Here is a 19,791-nt window from a genome sequence, read left to right on the forward strand (position 1 = left end):
GTACTTTTGGGGTCTCGAGCCCCTTCAAGCTCTTCTAGTTCTTTCTCTGATTCCTTCAATAGAGGACCTATTCTCAGTTCAGTGGTTTGCTGCTGGCATTCGCCTCTGTATTTGCTGTATTCTGGCTGTGTCTCTCAGGAGCGATCTACATCCGGCTCCTGTCGGTCTGCACTTCTTTGCTTCATCCATCTTGTCTAATTGGGTGGCTGTATATGTATGGGCCACATGTGGGGCAGGCTCTGAATGGGTGTTCCTTAAGTCTCTGTTTTAATCTTTGCCTCTCCCTTCCCTGCCAAGGGTATTCTTTTTCCTCAATAAATTATTTTAAAGTGATCATGCAGGCCTTCACACACTACACACTACACACACACACACACACACACACACACACACAGAGAGAGAGAGAGAGAGAGAGAGAGAGAGAGAGAGAGAGAGAGAGAGAGAATCTCACAGCCTGTCCAGAAGGAAATTGATCTCCTATTGGAAGCCCTGTCTGCTCCCAAGTGGTGCAAGTTATGTAAGTGACCCACCCAACAATACATTTTATCATGGATTATAAGCCAATAAAGTGGATTAATGTTTAGTGGTGTCACCGTAATTGGACACCACAGAGACAAGAACAGAGTGTGCCATGAGAAGAACTGACAAACAGTGAGGAAATACTTCTCTCTTCCCATCTCAATCTCTTAGGAGCACATGAAGGTGTCCTCAGAAGAACACACATTGCTAATTCTACAGTGATTTTTGTGTTAAGTAGCAAGGCTACGTAACACAATTTCTAGTGGGGGTAAGGCATTATATCTCCTTTCTAAACTACAGGAAAAGCAAAAACTCAATATATTAATAAAGTAAAAATGTTAAAGAACATTAATTAAAAACTTGGGCTTTAAAAAATTAAATCTCAGTGCTTTATTCCTAGATTATTTCCATGTAAAAGCTGAAGTAGAACTTTATGGTCACTTCTTATGCAGATGATTGATCTGGACACTACCAACCAGTGAATCAATCCTCCTATTGTGTCCCTCCAGACTTGGTAGGCTCTTGCGCCTGCAGGTATCACCCAGAAAATGCTGCTGACAAATATGTATGGCCTGAGTTTAAATACGTGTCAATAAAGAAATATAGAAGGTGATATACTTAACACAGACCTGCAGTCTTACTAAAAGCAGCAATTTATAGACATATTCATCAAGAATCACAAAATACCACTGAGAAAAAACTAAAATTAACAGCTGCAGAGAGAGAGAGAGAGAATACGGTTTGAGAGTCCACAGCAGAGTAGGGTAGCTAGATTCCATGATGCTTCATATATTTTATTTTTATAAGTCCTAAAAGAAAGGAATATAGACATCCCCGGTACAAATAAACAAAACTGTTAATAGAGAATGAAACATTAATTCCCTGATTGGATGGCTACAGGTTTTACACAACTATTCAATTCCTGAGCAAGATTCCAGAAACATGTGCAATTACCATGAGCCAGCTTTTAACTATATCTTAAAAAGTAGACCCAGTGGGCTGGAGGGATGGCTAAGCTGTTAGAGCAGTTGCAAATCTTCTAGTTGACCTGGGTTTGTTCTCTGTATCCAGGAATGTCCCAAAATATAATTTCAGGTTACACCGTGTACTAGTCTGTCCTCTCTAGGAACATAAAAAATCTCAATATACATGCACACATAAAAAAATAAACAAATAAAATAATAATTTAAATTTTTATTTGTGATCAGCGGTAACATTTTTTTCTTGATCATTAATAAAGCAGTTGAAAACCAATGGCAGGAGAATTGTGCTCAATCATGAGTCTAGAGATATAGCCAAATATAATATACAATCTTGATTGAATTGTGAGTGTGGGAAAAATCCTAAGAGAAATTTTTAGAACAGAGAAAAAGGTGTTGTCTTTAAGTCCTGTGGTAGATGACATTATGAAATTACTGTGGAATTTCTTAGTTGTGCTATTGGTAATCATCATTACATATGGCAGTATCCATTTCTTTAGGTAAAGTTTATAGAACTTAAATAACTTAATATCCATGATATACAACAGTCAAATAGTTTAGCACAGAAAAAGATCAAAAAATAGACATCATGGCAGGGTATGGTCTCATTGGTAATCTCAACTGGTAGTAGGGATGAAAGGGATGTATACCCCACATCGGAGTACAAGGTTGTGAACGGTGGAGTTTGATCCCACAAAGATTGATGAAGAGGAAAAATAAGTTCTTGTAGAAGAGTGAGCCTCGTCTGAGGTAGACTCCTGTTCTTAGTGCCTCCTCTCAAGCAGCACTGCTTATGCTCAGTTGGTCTTAGAGGTGTGTGCTGGAAAGGGAGTCATAAACTACATATTGAAAGCTTCTATTTTAACCAAAACTTCAGAGTCTAAGTGATACTCTCAGTCATGTTGGGTTTGATCTGAGCATAAAGATGGAGCTTGATTGGCAGCAACACCAGCATCCTCCTAGTGGGCAGAAAGGAAAGAAGCAGGGTTAGCAGGGTGGTAGGGGAAGTTGGGCAGCGATGCAAGCACAGAAGTGCTCATTCTGCTCAGGGAGATCTGAAGTCACACTCCAGAGCTATCCTCTGCTGAGGAAGACCTCACTGTATACTCTAACATCTCCAATGCCTGCACCCTTCCTCAGACTAGAGGACCTTCAGTGATGGGAATTTCTTCAGTGAAAGAAACTCCCACAAAGTTGTTTGATACCAACCTTACAAGCTTATGCAGGAATACTTGACTCTCGGTCCTGAAGTTATCCAGTCCCAAATACAAAGCTTTTACTACTGTCTCTATAGACTGATTTTATAGACTCAGTCCTGCAAAATTGTTTATAATGCCTATTCAACAATTTTCATTTATTTGTAAATAAAATATAAACATTGTTAGCATATAGATTATTTCAGATTTGCTTCAAAATATAACTTAAAATTATTTAGTTAACAGCATGGTGTAATGAGTACAAAAATTACCAAAGTCAGAATATGTTAATATAAGAAAACAAACAGGTATTGGAGGCTCAAAAGCTAATCAAAGCTTTTGTATCATATGAAAGTTTATAAATAGCCTTGCCCAAGTGTTCATAACTATGTAATAAAGCAGAAGCTAGAATTCAAGTTTGGAAGATCTACAGACAATGCCTTCTTGTCTATATCATTAGTAAAGAATAAGCAGAAGCACTACGTCCCAACAAGAACTTAGGTATCACACTGGTCACAACAAGAACAAGGAAAGTTTATCCCTAGACCCCTTTTGTAGGCAAAATTTGTGCTACCCCTTAACATTTAAAAACAAGGGTGGAATGAATGTTTATTAAACACCCTGTAGCTAGGTATTCAGAATTCACAGTTCCACATAGATCATCCTACATCATCTCATACTTCTACTAGAGGTAAGTGCATTTCTCTCTTGTTCACCTTGTCCAATGGGTAAAGGAAAGCTGTTTCTAGGAGAGATAACCACAAGAAGAGAAAGTGATAATGATGTTATAGAGAGTCCATCAGATTAAATGAATGCATAATAATGGAACCTCTCAAAAGGAGTTAGTGGAACATACAACGACTTTTTCTAAAAAACACTGACTTCATTTGAACTTAGAAGGAAACTAAAAGCAAAGAACAACTTACCTAAACGGCTGTAGGAATTGTTCTCAACTTGCAGTCATTTTGGCTTCCAGGGACAGTAAGACTAATCTTTGTGACAAGGGACAGAAACTACAACCGTGGGTGGATAAAAGACAGCACAGTCCTCTAATAGAAGTGTGTGTCTCTGATGCTGTGGCTTAACAATGCAGACTGACTGGCCTCCTGTGTAATTAGATGTTTTGAGAACCACTTCATTGGACCAGTTCTGAGACAATGATCCATCAGACCACACTTTGGTCAAATTGCCCCATTATGCATAATTCTTCCCCACCCCTGAGTCTCTTGCGACTCACCCTAAGTCTCTTTTCTCTCAGTGTCAAGAAATGAATCTATGTGTACTATTTTCTTCTCACTATCCCAAAATTATATACAATCCTCTCTCTCTCTGATTTCACCATTCCTTGTTCTTTTAACTAAGAATTTATGCACAATAGGTTGAGCTTAGTTTGGGGACATTCTGGAACTAGGCTTTTCTCCTAAAACATCAGTAACAAACTTATAAGCTAGAGAAAAAATCCATGCAATAAATATATTTTTTAGACAACATAAGTGGACTTAGGAAATTTCAGAAGACTCCCCCTCTAGATGAAAAACAAGGAACAACTAATGGTTACTGAGAGACTTCTCCTGGGATGAGCCCATTGGGAGATTATCCAATCCCAAAGAATCAGCCTTATATACATGCATATAGGCAACATTAAATAATTGATCAGGTATATGTTTATGTATATATTGTCATATATATTGTTATATATGTATATAAGTTTACAAATACATGCTACATGTGTAATTAATAATTAAAAATGAGAAGCCATTCATTTGACAGGGAGTTATGAAATAGTTATAGGAGTAGCTAGACAGAGGAGAGAGACAGGGAAATTATGTATATTTAATACCCATGTAAGAAATTCTCAAAACAATAGAAACAAAAGAAAAATAAAATTCGGGGCAAAGGAAATGCCACCAAACACTGAGCCCTTTGCCTCAACTGCACATGGCGGAGCAAGGATGAATTCTAGACAAATGTGAGTGAAATGAGCTAGATGTAGGGGATGTAGCCATGCCATGTGGTGCAGGGCTAAGGACAGTCTTTGAAGCATGCTGCAGAGGAGCGCCCTCGGTCTCATTTGAAGCTCTCATGAAGACTATATTGGTGGCTCTGTAGAGCTGTTTGAAGGGAAGCAAACCCAGATGTAGCAAAGTCAGTTGTATCCTAGAGAGAATTCTAGGCATCCCATGCGTGACACAGGATCAGGAGATGGAAGATGAAGGCATAAGAATTTAAAATTTGTAAATGGTTTCACTGTCCTATGTGCGTTAATGGTATTATATGGATAGGTATATTTAGCTCTAAGAGGGTCAGCATGGAGAAGGAAAGAAATTCAAGGAATATTTTGCAGGTAATCTTAGTCAACTCCATAGTGAATACACAGAATTCATAAAATATGAAGGCACCGCAAGAATGAGAATAGAGGGCCCTGGTTTTTTGAAATAGAAGCAGTTGGTCATAACCAAAGGAAAATTAGTGCATGAGCATCTTTCAAAGGAATCCCTTCAGTTGACACCGTTGAAGATGCCAGTTTGCTTGTTTCAGCAGCCTAGTGGGGACAGAGAAAATGAGAGTATTGTGAAAGAAATCTATGAAAGAATCTATTTACATGGATGTGAAGGTATCTTTCTCAGGACTTTCTATAGGCTCTAATGCATTCATCTGGCATCACACAGACACCAGTTAATATATTGTAGAGGAGAGTTTCTCATTCTGTTTTCTCTATAACACAAATGTGTGATGCTTCTATAATTCAAAGCCATATAGAAAATTTACCTCTAAAACTATGTATCCAGATACCTTCATCCATCTTTCTTTGAATTATATTTAAGTTTGACATGTTTTAATTTAAACACTCAGATGAAATAATGCACCATTGGTTCAGAACTTTTTTCTTTAAGTTATTAGCAATGTGTCAAAGAGCCAATGTGTTTTCCTGAAGAAAGCAATTGAGGACTTACGTTTTTCTTAACTAGTTTCTCTTTTTCTTCCCTTTTTTTGTAGCTTCAAAATGAGTTGAGAGTTTAAAACATTCATTGTTAGTTCCAAAACATTTTACAATGATTAAAACTGCCAAAAATATGTGTAGGGTCTCTATTAAGTTAAAGTCTCTCTGTCTCTGTCTCTGTCTCTGTCTCTGTCTCTCTCACACACAAATGCACACTTACGCTAAGTACATACACATTCTTCAATGTAAATGGCAATACTTACTAAAAGCTTACAATAGTATTTTCTAGACTTGTTTGGAATGTTTTCAGTACACCATGGAACATAAATGGAGATCTTTAGCAAGAATGAAAGAAAAGGCGAGGAGGATGTGAGAATACTCTAGGAAAGTTACAGATTGTAAGCAAAGGCCCTAGGGCCAAAGAGAGAGTAAGATCCTAGAGATTTGAAAGAAAGTAGCATAGCTCATCACAGGTAGACTGGTACCTATAAAACTGATATGAATGAATAACTTTTAATTTTGTATGGATCTAACAAACAAGGGAGTACCCTCTCATTTAAAAGATAAACACTGAAGGAGGCATATACTGCTTGGCTGATACCAGGGTGCAATATAAATTAACCACAGACCCTGTCTGATTTTCTCATTGTGTCCCTCCATGAGTCTCACAAAATATTGTGATTTCTGATGTTTTACACATTATTACTTGCTTCATTTTATAAGGACTAAACACCAGCTCAGGAAAATGACATAAAAATGTTTGAGGTGAAAGTTAGCAAGGGCAAAGCCTTCACCCAAACCCATCCATGCTGTTATAATCCTATTTTTCTGGCTCTCAAACAAACAGGCTTTCTAGAATGCATCCACTCATTTAATTTATTTTATTTTATTTTTTAGCTGCTATTCACTGAGCCCTTACTGTGATCCAATGAGTTGGAAGAGATGGTTTGGATTTATGAAGTCTAGTAAGGAAATGCTTAATAAAGGTATTTATAATGAATAATCACAAGAATGGTGACTGAAACAAAAATGAGCATGACTTAGAACTGAGAGTGAGTAATGACTGCCAAAATATATGAATAGAAAAGACAAGTGGCCAGTTAAAGGCCATGGGAACAGAAGGCAAAGTGGGGAAGCATCATAGGCATATAGATACGACACAGCTCATTCAAGGGACTTGAAAGAAGGAAGGAAATTCAGAAAGGGAATCCAAAGAGTTTTCTGGACCTGGTAAGGACTTTTGTCTTCATCTTAAATATGATAGAAGACGAGCAATTATATTTAAAGAGGCATCATGCCTGCTAGCCCTAAGGTTTCTAAGATGAACAAGACCTGGGGAAAGCCCTGACTCTTAGGTCTTTCAAGGAGTCTACTAGAGATTTGCAAAGATGCTCAATGGGTAAGATTCCTTGTACACAATCCTTAGGAATGGAGTGTATATCAGAGTATTCATTCGATGAGTAAGGCATAAAGCTCATACCTATAACTTCAGCTCTAAGTGAAATGAAGACGAGAGGATTGCTCAGGCTGTTTGGCCCCCTAACTAGTTGAGGAAACATAAATCCCAGATTTGTGGAGAATACCTGTTTCAAAAGAAAACAGGCCAAGAGCAATACAGAAGAGCACTAGATACTCTCTTTTGCCCCTTGGACACATAGCACTTATATGTGCACATAACGTGCTTGCATACACATATACAAATAAAAGTATTAGTTTGAGTTTCTATTGTCGTGATAAAATAACACAAACAAATGCAACTTGGGAAGAATAGGGTTTTCTTTCTCTTACAGTTTGGAGTCTATTGTGAAGGGAAGTGTGGTAGGAACTCAGTGAAGAAATCTAGAGGCAAGAACTGAAGCAGGGAACATGGAAGAACACCATTTTCTTACTTACTCTTTATGGCTTGCTCAGATTACATTCTTAAATACCTCAGGACAACCTACCTAGTCATGGGTGCCACCATCCATAACAGGCAGACCACTCCCATATCAACCATTAATCAAGAAAACACTCAAAACTTCTCACAGAATTTCTTACAATCTTTTAATAAGCTTTTTCTCAGTTGAAGTTCCCTAGCTGCATTATCTAACAATTCAGATACACAGGAAAAGGAAAATGAGTCTCAGGAAGGGAATATCAAGGCCATGAAGGATTCAACTATTCCATGACTGGCCAGGCCCATTTCCTCTCATTGTAGCTTTGGCTGGCATGGGTAACCAGCCTCTGTCATAATTTAGTGTGCCCACATGCCCACAGATCTGTTTACAGACACCAGTTGCATAACTCTTTATTTGAAATTTCCAAGTCAGCTTCTTTTGGGATCTAAACTACTCTATTGCTATGGACTTCGATGGGGATGTAGAACATCAGAGTGCACTGACACCTCAAAAGAGCAACATAGAATGACTTGGCAAAAGTTGCCGATGTCATTGAAGCCCTTTACTTGTCATCTAGACATGATACATGGCCCATTAAGGAATTTGGGGTATGATATTCTGAACAGTTAGGTCCACAGTCAGGGCCAGCCTGTAGTTTCATCTATAAGAAAGGTTACCTCCCTAGACAGTATCAATATTGACAGGGCATAGAATATCTGCAATATAGAAGTTGAAGTCCAAGAGAGGAGAGAGATGGCTCAAGTGAATGCAGACAGGCAGGCCAAATGAGGTGGCAAAAGAAAGTTGGGTTTACCAATGACCAAAACTTCCCAAGTTCAACTGACAGCCATTGCCAATGGCTTTGAGGGCAAAGATAAGACTACACCTTGTTTTGGTGAGAACCTCATGCTGACCTCTTGCGATAATGTTGCTGAGTTTAATTGTGGTAAGTACTAGGCAATTCCAATTTTAAAGCACATGGAATATGCACGAGGAACGGTCCTTAGAACTCTAATGAGGACTTTGAAGCTCAACCAGCTTGGGCAGTTTTGCACTTATGAAAATGGAGCAGCTCCTTACGTCTTTAAAGAGAATACACTAATCTCAGGTTTTATGTTTACAAAACCCACTGGTGGATTTGCACACTAACATTGAACATATTTGTATTACCCCCAAGATATTTCCCAGTGAGGAAGAAACCAGACTTTTTGCATCATAAGGCAGAATGGGATGCACGTAGCCCCCTGCAGAAAAGGCTGTTAGGTTCTATCTGGATGAATGTGGCTGGAGATTGAGAGAGCGCTGATGAAATCTGACAGAAGTGTGTCTCTCCAGGCTGATGGGGGAAATGTTTTGCCCTTTGTATGTTAAATCACTGCCAGGCAAAGACCTAACATTTTTGTGCTCTCAAACCAGCAGGAGGGGTAAATAACCGATTCGGTAGCACAACACAGCACACAGTGACAGTATTGGATACATAAAAGAATGACACTTCTATTTCACATTAGAAATTGAACATGTTTTAAAATCAAACCTGAGAGTCAGGACTCAGATAAGGGAGAGAAATCCTGTGTATGTGAGTATGTCTGGGTGTATACCTGTGTGTATGTTTTTCAGCTTGTGATACTTATGCTCCAGAGTGTTACATGAGTGCTTACCTGCATGCATGCATGAGTATACATGTGTGTACATATGTGTATATACATTTATATGTATGTTTTCTTATATGCATCTGTACGCATATGTTTCTATGTATTAATATATATTTATGTATATATGCACATGTGGGTACATATACATATTTGTGTTTTTGTTTTTGTGCATATGTTTATATGTATATGTTCTGTGTGCATGTGCTTGTACATTTGTAAATGTGTCTATATATATATATATATCTCCATGTGTTTGTGTGTATATGCTTTATATGTTTTTGCTTTCAAATATGTGAATATGTGCCTAAGTACATATTTTTATGTACACGAAACTAGTGTTTCATATGTGTTTGTATGCACATGTTTGAAAGAATGTGTATAAATGTATGAGTATGTGTTTGTATGTATAATTTTCAGTAATGTGTTTGCCTATTCATATGTTCATGTTCTTGTATATGTGCATATATGAGTGAAGGCATGTATGCATATGTGAGTGTGTGCATAGATATGGGTACATTTCTTTGGGCATATATGTACCTCTGTGTTAAAATGAATGTATTCCCTTGCATATATTTGGGCATAAGTATATGAGAACATTTGTGTTATACATGAACCTGACTGCATGTGTTTATCTATGCACGTGTGTGTGTGTGTGTGTATATGTATATATATATATATATATATAAATGTGTAATATGTGCATGTCTATGCACATACATCAGTGTATACACTTTGGGTGCCTGTGTGCACAAACATGTGTTAATGTATGTGTATATGCCCATGCTTGTAGGTAACTGTATATAAAGGTACATGGACATGAATGTGAACATATATACATACCTTTTAATATATGTGCTTGTAGTCTAGTCTTGTCTGTGTATAATACAGTTAGAAGTGACTTTTCTAGAGGAGATGCCCTTGAGTCAATCTTAGTGGGTAAGAATGGCCTGTCAAGGGTAATAGGAAACTTTCCCTAGAATTCAGAAAACTGGACAAAGTGCACCCATGATTTTGTTTCTGGGAGAAGAGCTAATATCATGCTTCCAGTAATGAGAGAAAGGCATACATGCATATGTGATTCTAGCATGAGGAAAGCCATGAGTCTCATGCTGAAGCATCTACTTCCATTTACCTGGAGCACCTGCCAAATAGGTAAAGGAATTGTGTGTGAACTAAGCATCATGTCTGCACTGAGACAGTAAATGGGAAAATCCAACCACATGTGAAGCCAGGACTTGCCAAGGGTCAAGTCAATGATTCTATGCCTATCACAGACTCCCTGCAGTATCATTAACGACAATCAAGCAAGGAGAGTTAGCAAGTATTTAAAGGGAAAACTACACAGAAGCATATGAAGAGAATTTGTAGGTTATGAGGCTATTTCTTTTATAAATGTCACTTACATTTCTCAGGCATCTGCCCCATGCCAGCCACCATGTGAACCCTTTTCTGGTGATTTCCATTTTTCCTCAGCTGTTGAGAACAGCTTATTCCACAGGATAGCAGGAGACAGGGTTTCCCTTAGACTGCTAGTAGCACACATGGGTTGAAGTCTTTACTTCCTCACTTAACTAGAAATGAAGCAGCTTGCCCATAGTCACTCGTAACAACTGAATAGCAAGAGCTGTGGCCAGCTCTAACAACAAAAACCCTTCTTTCCTTTAAATAAACATACTAAAAGTTAAAATTACTTACCCACTTTAAAAAAGGATCTTTCCCTCATTTCATTCTAGAACCTCTGTCCCCTTGCCAGTCATGTGACATTGTTTTTTGACTATATGGCCACTCTAACTAGGCCATCCAGGGTACAAGTGTTAAAGATTGAGAAAAACCTACATTGACTGCCAAGAATTCATTTCAGTTTTGTCCCACGAACACTTCAACTATCTGCCAGGTAATGTTATACCCTCTTCACGGAGACCGCATCAAGGAGCATTTTTATTTCTATTATACAAGCTCTGGCCGGAGAGAAGCATTTGAAGCTTCTCCAGCCACCTGATGACTCCCGTAAAGCTCTTCATCCCTCATCGCAGCCAACACCTGTGAACACACAAAATTGACTGTTTCTTCACAAAATAGTCAATGACAGATGAATTAGGGATTTGAGTAGACTTCCAAACAAACTGGAAGCCAATTTAATACAATCCTCTCAGAACAAGCTGTTACTCATTGGATTTTACATAAAACACAGTCATGTCAAGATGTATTAAGAATGTAAGAAAAAAAAAGAACTGGAAAGCAAGCAAGCTGTTTGCTGTATTAACCAATAAATCAGACTATAACACTGCCATCATTATTGAGTGCTCATTACCTGCTTGGCACTCTTCTGTATCCTTCCCAGGGCCACATCATTTGAGCCTAGCTACAGTCTTATGACACAGAAATCACAACCTTCACAACAGTAATGAGAGAACTAGTATATACTCATCATGGAAAACATAGACTAGGAAAGACAACAGCAATGATGGATGCTAAAGAAGTTTGACACGCCAAATCTCTGTTTCAGAGGCAGAAGATTTCCATTAACTCAGAATTTAATGAGTTTGCACTCGGTGATAGGCATTTTGTGTTTTATCCAGTCAATCCTATGAAAAAAATGATATATATTTTTTTTAAAGAAGCGTCACTGGTGGCAATAATGTGCCTTGTAAACCACAGGATAAATGGTAAGTTCACATGATGGATACAGTAACCACTAACATCATCAGTCTCTCTCTCTCTCTCTCTCTCTCTCTCTCTCTCTCTCTCTCTCTCTCCCTCTCTCTCCCTCTCTTTCTCCCTCTATCTCTCCCATTTTCTCTCCCATCTCTCTTTCTCTCTCTCCTTCTCTATCTCTCCCATCTCTCTTTCTCTGTCTCTCCTCCATCTCTCCCTCCTCTTTCTCTCTCTCTCTCTCTCTCTCTCTCTCTCTCACACACACACACACACACGATAGATTAAAATGATTTATAAGTACATACATACTAAATTTAGTTTAGCAAAATGACTGATGATTGTATAAACAGTACAATCAATGTGATGCTTTATCTCATAAAATATAACCTAAAGTTCTCTCATGGGAAGAGTGCAAGGAGATGGGCACTGGCAATTGTTATTAGGCTTTGGAAGACAGTAGCTAGAGATCTGAGGCAGTAACATAGGTGCAACTCTTATGTGTTTCCCTTCAGATTGACTCAGCTAGGTGGGCTAACATGTCCCCCTAGTGTTTCCTGTGGAATAAACATTTATGTGCAAAATTATGCAATGGTCAAGGTGTTTCTAATGTCCCCGTCACTCTGCGATACATTTGCATTTTCTTTTCTCCTCTTCTTTTAATGTTTTGACCATTATAGTACCTGGAAATTTTCTTTCATTTGTACTAAGAATTTTTTACATTCATATAAAATGTTTTGCTCAAATTTGCATAATGTGTAATGCCCATTTTCTCCCCTCTAATTCCTTCCTGTAGCCAATATAACAATCTTTTTTCCCTATCTCATGAGTTATTTTCTTAAGTTCATGAAGCCCGTTTAGTGTTGATGTAGATATCGAGTCATCTACTGGAGCATGGGTAGGCTCTCAGTGACTGCATCCCTGAAGAAAAGTGACTCTTCCTCACAGAAGTCATCCACTGACAATCAGTTAGAATGGAATGCCACAAATATCTCCCCCATTCGTACTGGCATTTAATTTGGCTTGTGCTGCTCATGTGCCTAAGTCAGAATGCCTGGGCATTCACATATTCCACTGTCTTGAATTCGCATGTTCAAAGCAAGCCATGGGGCACACCGACTGCACTTTATAAAAAACTACCTGAACAGTATATGAACGAAGGTAACTCCCTTGACTATGAAGACAAGGAAAGTTAGATGTAGAAGGGACAAGGCTGAACATCAGGTCAGATGTAAGCAGGCCTCAAAGGCTGTGCAAGAAGGCAGAGGCCATTTCAAGAGAAAGGGGTGAGCAGATACCAAACAGAGTGGAAGAGGGTTATAATGAAGATCTACATTATCTTGTCACTGAATATTTATTTATTTATACACTCCGTGATTAATTGACAAATAAAATTACACATGTTTGTTATCTACAGCATGATGTTTTGACAGGTCTGCATTTTGGGAAGACTAAATCAGGCTAATTAAATTATATTACCTCACACATATCTTTTTGGTGGTTAAAAAACTGAGGCTTTTCTGTCAACAATTTGTAAGTACAGAAAATATGACTCTTAACTACAGTTACCTCATAATAAAGGAAATTTGATTTCTTTGCTTCTGCTATTATAATTCAGTTCTGGATGGTAGAGTATGTGTCTGCATGCTTGAAACCCAGCACCTGAGCCAGAGAAGACACATAACTGGGCCTCAGTGAAATGATATTATTGACACGGCATTCATTGCAAAAGATGCTTCACATACCGTGGATCCAAAAATATATATAACTGTAAATGTTTGGCATATAGTTATCATATATCTCCTATGTCAGTAGCTTAACACCAGTAAATTGCTTCAAACTCTTATTCTAATAAAATACTGTTAATGAAAACTCATGTGTGTAAATATATTGCTCTTTATTTTACAATTGTCAGTGAACACAATAGCAATGATAATGATATCATTTTGATCAATCACCAAATCTGAATTTTGTGTTTTCTCAATGGCGCTGGTATGTCTTCCCCATCTATGCCCTGCATTCCTCTACTATCTTTACATTTTTGAAGCCTATTACGACTGCCATAATTCCCAGAGCTGCAAGTCTGTTAGCCTTGCAGCTATTCACAGCTTGCTTCGAAACATCCCAAGCTTGTCTTCAAATAAACTGGCTCTGAAACTTTGACAAAGCAGTTGGCAATTTTATCATGTTGTAGAGCAATTTCTTCCAAATTGCAGCATTCCCTGCCAGAGGTGGGAAGGAAGCTGTAGCATTCAGGAAGCTACAGGTTCTGAAGAGGTCTAGGAGTCTCACATAGTTAGGAGATTCATAAGGGCCATTCCCGAGATTATGTAAGAAGCAAGCAATTGTTGGGGAAAGAGATGTTCCCTTAGGTGGAGCTGCAAGCAGTACAGGAAGTGGGACTGGATATGTGAGCCATTGCTCATGCTAGAGTGGGCTTATCAACAATGTTCCCATAGGTACTCTGAAAAAAATTGCCTGACTTACAAAGGTAGACTTGGGTGAAACCTTTTATTTGAACTGTCCTTGCTGTCCTGTTGAATAAATTGTGAATAAATGTTAGCTCACATTCCCTTCCTTCAGTGGGTCTCAACAGTTCATGAGTACAGGAAGTATTTTGTGTATAGCAAACAGCATATCAATTCTATGACAATTTCTTCCCTTCCTGGAGAAACAAAAAGCTTTGATTAAACTGATATTTCCATGTGATCAGTTGGAGATACTGAGCTTCCATTAAAGACAGATTGAACTCTGAAAGTTTTCCAAATTCTAAACATATCAAAGACAAGAGGTCAACTAATAACTAATAGTGCTATGATAATTTCTGGAATAGTAAAGACATCTTATTATATGTCCCCATATCTTTCTGTAAGTATTAGAACTAGGAAAGAATATGAAAGAGATCTAGCTGAACTTTGCCTGGCGTTGAGCTATCGCTAAGCCTGTGCATTGTGTTCGCATGTGCTCTCAGCTATATTTCTGTCTTCTTAGGCAGGAATACCATGGATTCTTATAGATATACAATCCTAAATGCCACATATGTTCTTAAGTATAAAATATCTGAAAGTGTCTTTCGAAGAAATATTTTCCCAAGATACCTTCACAACAAGCTAATGTGGCAGATGGTAAGTACTAGCAGCAGAGTCCATTGGTTCATTGATTCCTAGGGTCCTGAGAGTTCCTGTCTTCTCATTTACTAGATTGATCCTCATCTTATGAGGTAGGGGCTCCTATTATCTTTACTTTAAAATTGAAAAATTGAAAGGTGAAGAGAACCCATATAACAATATGTGCCAAAGTTTCAAAATTTATTTAGATTGATGCAGTACATATACATACACATACACATACACATATACTATATGCATGCGTGTGTGTGTGTGTGTGTGTGTGTGTGTGTGTGTGTGTGTGCGTGTGTCCGCACGCGTATGTGTAAAGGTGAAGATTCTAAGGCTGTCTGTGTTCTTCTCAAGAGGCTAACTAACTTTGGCCAAGTTGAAGAACAATATTTTCTTAACTAGGCAGAAGATCAGAACTAAAGTAGAAGGCAGAACTAAACTGAAGAGAGGGCCAATCCTGGGAAGTGGATATATAGGCACTTACTCTCTAACGAAAGGGACTAACTATGGTTTCTAACTCACTTCTTTGGCTAAGTTAATTAGCTAGGTACAAGAAACTGGTATAAACTACCCAAGGGTAAAAGGGTAATGTATTATAGGATAAGCATAATGGGAACTGAAGACAAAACTGGCATTGAAAGTATTGCAAAGTATGTTGCTAAAAGCATGTAGTAAATATGACATCAAAATGAAAACTTGAAGCCTAAAAGTAAATCCTTTATGCTCTGGTGTCCACAGTTTGGTTTGTTTTTTGAAATTCTCTGGATTTGATCTCTTTAGATCTGTATATGTGGATAGGTATAGCCTGAAGATAATCATAAGTATGCCTTCTTAATGTTATGTAATATTTTTCCAGGACTAGAGATGGAACCCAGAACCTTGAGCAAGGTGGAAAGGTCTCATGGCCGTTTGATCAGAAATACCCAAATGTTGGTTAGATTTGATGGAAATATTTCTCTATATAAGGAATGGTCGTGTGACCTGTGGCATATAATAGAGAAGAGGTGTCAAGCAACTGAGTCTCTCTATTATATATTTATGTAGTATCTCATACTTTTCTATTAGGCAGAGAATAATTCCTCCAGAAAGGGTCTAACTCCATAGACGCTATAGTGGAGATAGAGACAGTCTAAAAATCAAAGAAGTAAGAATATAATTTCAAGCAGAGTCTGATTCTGTACAGGAAAATGTCTTTGGAAAAGGTATAAGCAAAAAGGCAATGGGCAAGAAAATTCTGGGAAGAATATCTGAAGAGGCAAAGGAGAAACAGCCTAAGTAGAAGCAAACATACAAAGAACTTTTACAAAGATTCCATAGTTGAATGGACAAGGTCTCTGTGAGAGCTCAAAAACATTCCACAGGGTGGAGAGTCAATAAATTGAACTTTGCAGAAGAGTTGGGAAATAGAAGGAAATTCATCTGAATAAGCAGTCACATACAGCTCATGCAGAATCATGTAGACTCCTAATGGAGTCTTACATGAAAGTAGGGGTTGTGGACCACCATGGCCCAATTCATTGCCAAGAACCTAGGGGTTGCACTGATGCAAAAACAAAGCTCACCAATTTCCAGTCTAAACTGGCCTTTAGAACTCATGCACAAGCCAAACATACCTGATTTCTAAAGAGCTCTACGTTACAGAAAGATACATCATAGTCAGAGATGTGCTGGACCACAGAAAGATGTTTGTGGCTCTACTCTTCCAGACTACATGACTTCATATACCCTTTGACACTTACCCTTTCTCTAAGACAATGACTCTAAACATTAGACAGTAAATGATTGCTTAATCTAGTTGAATACCCCAGAAAGCACAAAGCTATGATAATGGGGTGTGTGTACCATCCAAAGTATAAGTAGCATTAAGACAGAATAAGGTATTAGATCCAATTATCAATTTGTCAATATGAGCAAAGTAGAAAAGTCATATCTAGATGGTAGTGTCTTCACTTTTATGTTTTATAAACATATATAAGCCAAAAATATCTACTTTTTAGGGAAATTGAATCACTACACTGTAGGTTTGGCGAAAGTGCCATGTTACAAAAGTGACACAAAAGCATGATTTATGAACAGAAATAATTTTAAAATAAAGGTCTCAGAAACTCTGCATAGCAAATCATATTATAAACTTTTTGCTTTGAGGTTTAAAATAGTAGGCAACATTTACTCAAGATTACAAGATTCTTGTGATAATCTGTAATTCGTGTTTTTCTATCATTGTCTATAAAAGTAATTTAAATCTGATTAAAAGTCTACACTGCATGTTATTGTAGAAGAATTCTCTCTATGCATAAGGACTTGCCCAATGTTAACTAACACAGACTTAAACTCTAAAATAGATGTGCAGCCAAATTGTTTTCCTTTTTAGCAGAAAGTCACTGGGATGGCTATTCTTCTCCTAGCCATATTATCTGCAACACCGCTTAAAGTATTCACACACTGTCTGTGGTCATTGTATGTAATAGTGCCTTGTATGTTGTGTCTCCTAGCTCTACATACAAACTACCACGCTTACAATCTCCATGAACCTAAGTGCGTCAGTGGCGCTGGGAATGCTATACATGCCGAAAGTGTACATCATCATTTTCCACCCTGAACTCAATGTCCAGAAACGGAAGCGAAGCTTCAAGGCCGTAGTCACAGCAGCCACCATGTCATCAAGGCTGTCACACAAACCCAGTGACAGGCCCAACGGTGAGGCAAAGACAGAACTCTGTGAAAATGTAGACCCAAACAGTAAGTAACCCTCCTTTCATCTTTCCGTCCTGAATTAGAAACTATAGAAACGGGATGTGTGGTGCTGATCCCTGGAGTAAGCTTGCCTTGTGGATGGTTTGCCCTGATGAATGGTAACTTTTACTCTTTTGACTTTGATGAATCTGCTACCCTTTTCTGGGTAGAAAGCTTTTCAGAGTTCTGCCTCCTCATCTTCCTGCCTTTTTGTCCTTCGCTCCAGGAAAATCCAGTGGGAATAAGCATGTTTCTCAGGACTTCTTTATCAGACCCTTCCCACTAGGAAAACGATTTCCCCCCTTGGAGGACTGCTTCCTGCTGGAAAAAAATCACTTCCTGTTAGAGAAACTAAGCCAGTGAAGTAGAATATTAGAGGTAACATTAAAATTTTAGGAGAGCTTTAGATGCATTTCTTCCTTCCACTGAGATTCGAATGTTGAGAAAATTATTTCCAAAGCAAGTATTTTAGAAATAGAAGCATAAAGTATTGGACAAAATCGTTAAACTTTCATTAAGTACATAGGGCCAAAGACTGTCGTGCTAAAGCAGCACACGCTTGGGAAAAGTGCCACCTATGTCACTGAAGAAGAAAGGCATTTTGCAAAGGACAAGAACTGACAGCTATGATTCACAATTGTTCAACTCGATTTGTAGCAGTCAGGTAATCTCCAGTTTTGCCTGCGAAAGATGTAAAATCAAGTGCACACAGGACATCACATACATAGCAATACATTGACTCAGATGTTAGCTCCATAAAAGTTCTCAATTATTATGTTTGCTAAGGAGTATTTTGGCCAGTTCCTCATGTAATAAAAAGTACAGGCATTCATGGCCTGTACTTATTTCTGTTCACATTTTCTACCAAGTCATACAAAACACAGTTTTTAAAATTATAAATTATTCTCACTATAGCGCTACTTGCAAATAAAGAGAGAAATTCAATAGGCTGGAGGGCTTAGTTTTAATGAATACTGTACTAAGGACCCATGATCTTGGCACATCCTCATTTATGAATGGATATACAAATATTAGGAAACACTTTCAGTGTAAATGTGGTTTTCATTCAAAATCTCAACAGAGCAGATTATATGGTAAGATAGGAGGAGGAAAAGTATTGTTCCAAAGAAAGAGGAGAAGTAGAATAAATCTAGAGGCTCGGCCGTATCTCTAGAGCAACTGGTTAATGTGAGCTAGAAGAGCACACCAAGGCTCGGTGACCATTACAGTGTCAGAGCAAGTGGGTTTGAGTGGAGTCATCTGACTTCAAATCTAAGCCTCTGCTCTTAGCACCACATGACACTGAGAGCCGTGGAACTTTCCTAAAGCTCAGTATCTCTATGTACAAAAGTACATATCACCTGAACCATAGATGTGTTATGAAATATTTGTTTAGCAAGTTGCACATCTGCTGAGTGCAAATGGCTCCCATTCCCGAAGAGGCAAAGCACTCTTAGAAGTCCATTTTCAAGTGATTGGGTAGATATGATAATGCGGTTGAAGGCAGACTAGATGCCAAGAGGTAGATGAGACTAAACACCAAATAACGTTGCTATGATTGCATGTATGCTCATAGTTATAAGTACATTCATACTGTTAGCTTCCCCTAGATAGCCCAGTCTTGGTAGCTGTTTACAATAGACTTGTCCAATTTCAATTGCTCTTATTCTCCGTTTACTGATGATGTCTTACTGAAGGGAACTTCTGTGACACAGTCAAAGTCATGTACCTACTTAGCATCCAAGGTTGAGTTAAACCAGGTCTTATTCCTAAGGCCATGTTTATTCCTCCTTGCTACTGTATGTCCTGAAACTTGTCTAGTCGGACAAATCCCCAATGCATAAATCACATTTTTGGCTCTGTTACTTGGTAATATAGATAATAATAATAATAATAATAATAATAATAATAATAATAATGTGATGATGGTGGTGTTGGTGATGGTGATGGTGGTGTTTTGAGGGGAACTTTACATGCTGTACTATGAAAGATGTGGTTGCTTATTTGTAAGCAGACAGTAATAACCATACAATTAGAGAAGGCTGCCCAGGTAAAGGCCTTGTCATACTAGTATCAAATAATCTAGTATCAAATGAAATCACTGTAATAAATCCACTGATAA

The 19,791-nt window shown here is 38.1% G+C and overlaps 1 protein-coding gene across 5 annotated transcripts in view; it reads left to right on the forward strand.

Moving 5' to 3' along the window:
* Positions 1–19,791, forward strand: part of Grm7 (glutamate metabotropic receptor 7) — an 882,386-nt gene that overhangs the window by 796,211 nt on the left and 66,384 nt on the right. For 4 of the 5 annotated variants that reach the window (XM_039108423.2, NM_031040.1, XM_039108422.2 and 1 more), the window contains 1 exon segment: positions 17,429–17,675. The exons of the other annotated variant lie outside the window; for it this stretch is intronic. In XM_039108423.2, coding sequence (XP_038964351.1) covers positions 17,429–17,675 — 247 coding nt within the window. 5 annotated transcript variants of the gene reach the window in all.

The sequence above is a fragment of the Rattus norvegicus genome, chromosome 4 (genome assembly GCF_036323735.1).
Source record: "Rattus norvegicus strain BN/NHsdMcwi chromosome 4, GRCr8, whole genome shotgun sequence".
NCBI lineage: Eukaryota > Metazoa > Chordata > Mammalia > Rodentia > Muridae > Rattus > Rattus norvegicus.